The 7,756-nt window shown below is 46.4% G+C and overlaps 1 protein-coding gene across 1 annotated transcript in view; it reads left to right on the top strand.

The window, feature by feature from the left end:
* The first annotated feature begins 3,551 nt into the window (after positions 1 to 3,551).
* The window catches only part of Timm44 (translocase of inner mitochondrial membrane 44), a 16,122-nt gene continuing 11,917 nt past the window's right edge, over positions 3,552 to 7,756 (top strand). Inside the window, exons 1-2 of the mRNA XM_005366950.2 lie at positions 3,552 to 3,660; positions 5,219 to 5,314. Of these exons, the coding sequence (XP_005367007.1) occupies positions 3,616 to 3,660; positions 5,219 to 5,314 (141 nt within the window). The 5' untranslated portion in view covers positions 3,552 to 3,615. The remainder of the gene's footprint in view (positions 3,661 to 5,218; positions 5,315 to 7,756) is intronic.

Below are 7,756 nucleotides of genomic sequence, written 5' to 3' on the forward strand. Positions count from 1 at the left end.
CATTAAATATCAGCTATGTTTGAAAGCTGCCTTCAGAATTGTGGAACATTTGCCTTTTGACTCAAGAGTTAGCACAAGCTGGATCCAGACCCCTTATGTGAAATGAAATCTCAACACAGTGACGTCTGACATCTATCTCACTATCCAACCCAAACCCTATTGGTTCATCTCCCCAGGCACTTCTTTGTGTTTTGTTTGTTTGTTTTTGATACAGGGTTTCTCTGTGTAGCCCTGGTTGTCCTAGAACTTGCCTTGTATATCAGGCTAGCCCAAAATTCACGGAGATCTGCCTGTCTCTATCTCCTGAGTGCCGGGATTAAAGGCATGCACCACCATACCTGGCTGTCACTTCTTTTTCTTTCTTTCTTTTTATGGAGGGGGAGAATTTGTGTACTTGTGCATACAAGTGCACATGCGTGAGTGTGTGTGAACATGTTGAGGTCAGCGGTCAATGTTGATGTTTTCTCAGTTGCTTTTCACCTCTGTCTAAAACTTGTTTATTTGTCATTTGTGTGTATGTATAAGTGAATGCCATGTATGTGCCTTGCATGTTCCCACAGAGGCCAGTAAAGGGTGGCAGATCCCTAGGAACACAGCTGTGGGCCACCTGATATGGGTGCTGGGGATCCAACTCAGGTCTTCTGGAAGAGCACGTGCTTGTCGTCTCTCCAGGCCTTCACTTTGTATTTTCCACAGTTCAGCTGTGCTGGCAGGCCAGCAAGCCCCAGGGATCCTGCTGTTTTCACTTCCCAGTGTGGTTTTTACATTGGTGCTGGGTATCTGACGTCAGATCCTCATACTTTCAGGCCAACTACTTATAAATGTAGCCATCTCCCCAAGGACTCTAAACTGCCAAAGCAAAGGCAACAGCTATAGTTCTCACCTGGCCTTGGTAAATATCTGCCTTTTTCAAGATTTTCCAGGTACCCTTTCAGTCCATTGAACAGTCTTGTCTGGTCTCCTGGCGTTCTTCTATTTTGTGGCCTTTTTTCCCCCTTTTATTTGTTCTGTTAGTTTTTTGAGACAGTGTTACATGTATCCCAGGCTAGCTATATTTAGCCAATTTTCTATTACTATGACTAAAGGCAACTTATAAGAAAAAGTGTTTAATTGGGCTTATGGTTCCAAAGGGTTAGAGTCCATGAAGGCATGATAGCAGGAATAGCTGGGAGCTTACATCTTGAACTACAAGCCAGAGACAGAGCACACTGGAGATGGAAGGCTTTGAAGCCTCAAGCCCCTAGTGACACCTCCAACAAGACCGCACTTCCTGATTCTCCCTCAAATAAGTTCACTAACTAGGGGCTACATATTCAAACATGTGAGTCAGGGCTAGAGAGATGGCTCAGCAGTTAATAGCACTGGCTGCTTTTGCAAAGAGCCCAGGTTCAATTTCCTGCATCCACATGGCAGCTCACAACTGTCTATAACTCTAGTTCTAGAGGAACTGATACCTCTTCTGACCTCTGGCACCAGGCATGAACAGACATACAGGCAGTAAACCGTTCACACATATCCAGCACTCAGAAGGCAGAGGCAGGCAGATCTCTGTGAGTGTGAGGCCAGCCTGGTCTACAAGAGCTAGTTCCAGGACAAGCTCCAAAAACTATAGAAAAACCCTGTCTCAAAAAAAAACGAAAGCATAAACAAAAAACATTCATACACATAAAAGGACAAAAATAAACACGAGCCTATGGGAGCCATTCCCATTTAGACTACCATACTAGCCTTGAACTATCTGTGATGAGAAAGGCCTTTAACTCCCGCCCTAGCCTTTTAAAGTGCTGGGGTAACAGGCATACACCACCATACCCATCTCTCTTCTTCCGATTTGAGTTCTCCATTGACATACTTGCCCTGGGTTTCTTTGCCAACTCTCTAGTTTCAAGCATAACTGAGCTGCTGTATTTTGATCAGGGAATGGAAGTCCATGTCTGTAGTCCCTTCACTGGGGAAAGTGAGGCAGGAGAATGATGAATTTTAAGTCCTCCTGGGCTACATAGATCCAGCTTTCTTAGCCTCTTCCCAATCTCCCTACAGAAGCTGTTTTTCTAACCTACACCTCAACAAACTTGTGTCCTGTGCTTGTCCAGTCTGACACTGGAATGAAACTATGCTAGCTAGTGTTTTGCCAACTTGACACAAGCCACTGTTATCTGGGGAGAGAGAATCTCAATTGAGAAAATACCTCAATCAAACTTGCCTACAGGGAAGTCTCTAGGTGACTTGGTGACTGATAAGGGAGGGCCCAATACACTGTCGGTGGTGCCACACTTAGGCAGGTGATTCTAGGTTGTACAAAGAAGAAAGCTGAATGAGCTTTGAGGAGTGAGCCAGTAATCAATGTTCCGCCATAGTCTGATTCAATTCCTACCTCCAGGTTCCTGCCTTGAGCTGCTGTTCCGACTTCCTCATGATGCAGTGTGACCTAAGAACTGTAAAATGAAATAAACATTTCACGTTGCTTTTGGCCAGTGCTTTATCATAGCAATGGGACGCAAACTAGGACAAAGGATTTCACACAAAATCAGAGTAGAAGCCGTTTCCACTACTTTCCCTTGGAAGTGGAGCTCCCGAGAGACAAGTCTATATAGTCACAAAGGCGGAATGCATGTTCCCTAGTGTCCACCTGCCCCCTTTTTGTTTACTTTTCAATAAAAGTAAATTCAGTAATAGAGCTGGCAATATGGCTTGGTTTTTGTTTGTTTTGTTTTGTTTTTTTTCGTTTTTCGAGACAGGGTTTCTCTGTAGCTTTTGGAGCCTGTCCTGGAACTCGCTCTGTAGAGTAGGCTGGCCTTGAACTCCCAGAGAGCTGCTGTTTCTGCACCGGGAGAGTTGGGATTAAAGGTGTGCCGTCACCACCTCCTGGCAAGTTTTTTTTTTTTTTTTTAAGAAGAGTTCGGTCTTTGCTGATTCGCATTAAGGAATGCTACACAGCTGGGCGTGGTGGTGAAAGCCCGTCTTTTTAAAGAATTCTTAAGGTATATGAGTCTTTTGCTCGCTGTGCTACAGAAGACCCTCAAAAAAAAAAAAATCCATCATTGAGGTATCTCTTAGGCTATCCGAAGCCTGTACTGAATCCTCTCCAATAGGCTTCGCCTTCTTGTAGTATTCTTAATTTTATGTATATAGGTAGGTGTTTTGCTGGCCTGTACGTCTACTCAACCACGTGTCTGGCTGGTGCCCTTGGAGGGCGATCTCCTGGAACTGGGGTTACAGGTGGTTGTAAGAACTACCATGTGGGTGCTGAGAATTGAGCCCAAATCCTCTGCCCTTTCGTTAGTTGTAGGCTACCACAGATGGTCTCTCAAAAGTGCCTTCCTCCCCGAGCCTCAAGCAGAGGCTAACTTCTCCGAACTCATCCTCGGCCCCTCCCACGCTGGGTCACGGGTCACAGAGTGCGAGGTGTTGCGACTTGGACCGCCCCTAAGCAGGTCCCTTCTCAGGCCCCACCCCGTCACAGAGGACCAATCAGAGGCTGCTTTCTCTTCTTCCCTTCCCCGCCCCCCCAACCCCGTTCAGTCCGGATTTTCCCAGGCTCGTGCTTCTAGAGACCGTCGCAGCTGCTGACGCGATCGAGGCGCGACGCGGAAAGGTCACACGGGCTCTTCCAACATGGCGGCGGCAGCTCTGCGGGGCGGCTGGTGCCGCTGTCCGCGGGTGAGCAGACGCGTGGGGCTGGGAGGGCAGAATTAAGGGGTTTGGACGCTCGGCTTTCGAGACCTCCTTCTCTTCAATCCATATTCCTTCGTGGCTTTCCCTTTGGGTTCCACGGCTGGCTTGGGTTGGGTCATTGGGTCAGCCGCTGCTTGAGCAGAGAGCACACGTAGGAGGCCTGAGGGCGGGAACCGATTCCCCACCCCTTCCCCGGCATCGAGCCGCAGTACCCTGAGCTGCCCGGGAACGTGTAAACCTCTCACTCATCTGTGGATCTGATTCCACGTGCACGAGGGAGTCTCTGGCTAGGGAGGTTGTGCCCCGTAAGAAAATATAGCCAGATGGAAGTTTTTTTTTTCTTTAAAGTGACAGTCGCAGTTCCCATTGGAATGTCAAATTCTTTGCGGAGAGTGTTTCCTGAATCACCACTCCAAACGCTCAGCGTGGAAGTGCGGGAGATAATTCTTGCCTGGATAAGACCTAGGACTCTTGGCTTAGGTCAATGGCCTTTCATGCACACTCAAGAATATAGTTTTTTATACTGCTGTTGGTTGGCCCTGTTTCATTAGGGTAAAGATTCTGAAGCTCAGAAAGGTTAAGCAACCTTACCATAGCTAGTGGATGCCTGATATTGTATAAAACCCAGATCAGTATGAATCTACCGCTAACTGTTGAGAGGAAGGAAAATGTAAAACAGGTTATTTACACTCCCAAGAGCTCTACCTTCCATAACTATAGGCATACTGGTATGTGTGCGCGTTTGGACCTTAAGAGCTTGTTTGGAGCATCTCCCTGGAGAGCACAGCTACAGGTATATATACTTAAGCAAAGAAAGGTCATCCACCTTGACTAAGTGTGCAGCTTCAGGAAGAACACATATGGAAAAGGAGACTAGCCAGCCAGATCATGTGAACAAACCCTAACAGTTAGTGGGGGTGACAGTGATGGTGCCCGATCTCCTTCACTTCTGAATCTCTCTGTAAGTTTGGGATGTTGCTAGTGCTTATCCAGCTGGGAAGAAATGAAGAAAAATGCGTAAAGTGAAAAGTGGCGCTAGTAGGTCATTCAGTTTCAGTACACCCGTGCCGGACTCAGCTGCACAACAGCTACAAGTTCAGTTGGGAGAATGGCCTTTTCTCATGATGTTACCTAGTTCTTTGCCCAGAGGGCATTTAGAACGTTTGACCGGGACATTACAAGTTTATTCCATTATTTTCCCTGGGCCAAGAACTTACTGGTTTGTCTCTGGAAGTTCATGTCTGTAGTTGGAGATCAGCAAAAGTGGTGTGGGCTTACCTAAAGATCATGTTTCACGCTGCATGCCTACCACTCTCGTTGGCTTCCTGGCCCCATGTTCTCCTGAGTTCCAGAGGTGGGAATAGGTCCTGGAGGTACAGATGCAGCATTTTCTCTTTCTGCCCAGCTCTACTTACTACTCAGATTTTAAGATTTCCTATTCCCTTACAACAGGTGTGAAGTCAAGGTCAGCAAATGACTCAGAGTTGACCTTCAGAGTCACCCACTTTTCTGAATGGATCTCTCTCTTTTCTTAACCAATTAGAGGTGCCTAGGCAAAGGAGTCCAAATTCTCTCCAGCCACAACCTACCCCATGGTTCAAGCTACCAGATAAGCCGGCCAGGAGGAAAGCTGACACTGGTGAGTGACCCAGTAGAGGGCTGGGGGGAAACCATGCCAGCACAGTCACTTTGGGGAGTGTTCTGTGTTCAGGGACTTCAGAGGTACGGAGAGCAACAATCAGACCTTGTTTTTGGGTGTCCTGGGATACTCTTGGTCAGCCTCCTGTTTTATTTTTCCAGCAACGAGACACTCTTACCTCAGGGAATTATTATGCATACAGTTAGCTCTGATGGCTAGAAAAGGCATCCTGCATCAGTTTACCTCTCTGGCTTTTATCTGTGGCTTCCTCACCAAGCGTGGTTATTTTAAGTATTGGACAAGAGTCACTCCATCATTCCTTGGGTCTCATTGTGTCCTGGTCACTACTTCTGTTAGTGTGTCATGACTGAGTGAGGCAGGAAGCCTCAAATATGCATGCTGCCTACAGCCTCTCCTCAGCTTCTTCCTGATCCTGTCCTGCAGGCATTCTAGGAGCGAGACAGATCCCAGAGATTCCTTCCTCACTGCTGCTCTCCCGTTGTGGCTTGACAAGAGCCAGGGAGGCAGTTAACCTTCAACTACTGGGCAAGCAAAACAAGCATCAGCCACACATCAGCTACATGACATTCTGTTCATTCTTCCTTAAACTGTTGTTTTTACAGATGGGAGTTCACGTAGCCCAGGCTGGCCTGTGTGCAGCTGAGAATCACCTTGAACTCGTTGATCCTCTTGCTTCCACCTCCTGAGTGCTGCAGTCACAGGTCTGCACCGCCATGGCCTTGCTTTGGTGTCTTGCTTTTGACAGGCTCTATCTTTTAGAGCTGTTTTAGCTTTACAGAAAAATTAAACGGGGCTGGGACCGTGGCTCAGTTGCTAAAATGCTTCCCAGACGTGTATAAACAGTACAGCATACACTACAAATAGCGATGCACAATTGTCATTCCAGCATTCTGGGGGCTGGTGGACCAGGAGTTCTTGGTTATCCTTAGGTACTTAGCAAGTTAGAGGCTAATCTAGGCTACATAAGATCCTGTAAATAGTAAATAGACTGACCAGGCTTTATGTTACTTGCTTTTAATCCTAGCCCTCAGGTGACAAAGGCTTGTCAGATCTCGGTAAATTCTACGGTATCCTGGTCAACTCCACGTAGAGAGTTCCAGCCTAGCCAATACTATATAATGAAACCATCTCAAACTAGCTACATAACAAAACTATGCCTCCAAAAAACCCAAAATTAACTAATAAAAAATTAACAAAAGTACAGAGGGTTCTCTCTAGCCAGTTTTCCCCTTTCCTGCTCACAGGTCCCAGTTAGTCATATTTCCCATTCTGGGTAACATTGTTACAGCTGATAAACCAGAGTGGATACATTGTTAAGATCTGAAATCTGCTTGCATTCAGGTTCATTTCTGTGTTACTTACGCATTCTGAGAGGGTATAACAAGTGGGTGAGGATTTGTCTCTATCATTGTAGAGAAATACAGTACAGTTCCACTAATCAGGCATGGTGGTGCACATCTGTAATCCTAGCCCTTGAGAGGTGGAGGCAAGAACATCAGAAGTTCAACTACTTGAACATAACAAGTTCAAGACCAACTCCCAGACCCTATCTCAAAGCATAAGAGTGAGAACAGGGGCCAGCGAGATGACTCAGTGGATAAAAGTGCTTGCTATACAAGCCTCCAGACTTGAGTTCGGCCCTGTAACCCGTTCACACGTTTTCCTCTGATTCCCACATGAAGCCATGGTACTGTGTATACTTAACCATAATCTTCAAACAGCTTCACTGCCCTAAATGATCCTCTGGACTCCCCTTGTTCGTTCGTCCTTCCCTTAGACTGCTGTCAACCATTAGTATTTTTACTGTCTCCATAGTTTTGCCATTTTCAGAATGTCATACTGTTGACTCACTGTTTATGGTCTTTTCAGACAGCCACATCTGAGCTGGTTAGTTGTAAGTTCGCAAGAGTACCTCCAACCAGGGAATGCACTTACAGCCAAGGAACCACAGAAGAAACCGTGTTCACTGGCTCTCTTAGACCAGTGCTTAGCCAGGCTTGTTATACAATTCAGGACTCCCTCCCTGCCCAGGGAATGGCACCATCTACTGTGGGCTGGACTATCCTACATTAATTGTCAATCAAGACAACCCCTGCCTCTCCAAACAGACCAATCTGATCTGGACAGCCCCTTAGTTGAGACTCGTTTTTCCGGTGATTCAAGTTAACAGCTAACTACACTGATAGCATTTGACTCAATGTAAATTATAGATTTTTTTTTTTGTTTTTTTTGTTTTTTTTTTTGTTTTTTGAGACAGGGTTTCTCTGCGGCTTTGGAGCCTGTCCTGGAACTAGCTCTGTAGACCAGGCTGGTCTCGAACTCGCAGAGATACGCCTGCCTCTGCCTCCCAAGTGCTAGGATTAAAGGCGTGCGCCACCGTCGCCCGGCAATTATAGATATTTTTGGGTTTTGTTTTGTTTT

The sequence above is a fragment of the Microtus ochrogaster genome, unplaced genomic scaffold (assembly GCF_000317375.1).
Source record: "Microtus ochrogaster isolate Prairie Vole_2 unplaced genomic scaffold, MicOch1.0 UNK15, whole genome shotgun sequence".
Taxonomy (NCBI): domain Eukaryota; kingdom Metazoa; phylum Chordata; class Mammalia; order Rodentia; family Cricetidae; genus Microtus; species Microtus ochrogaster.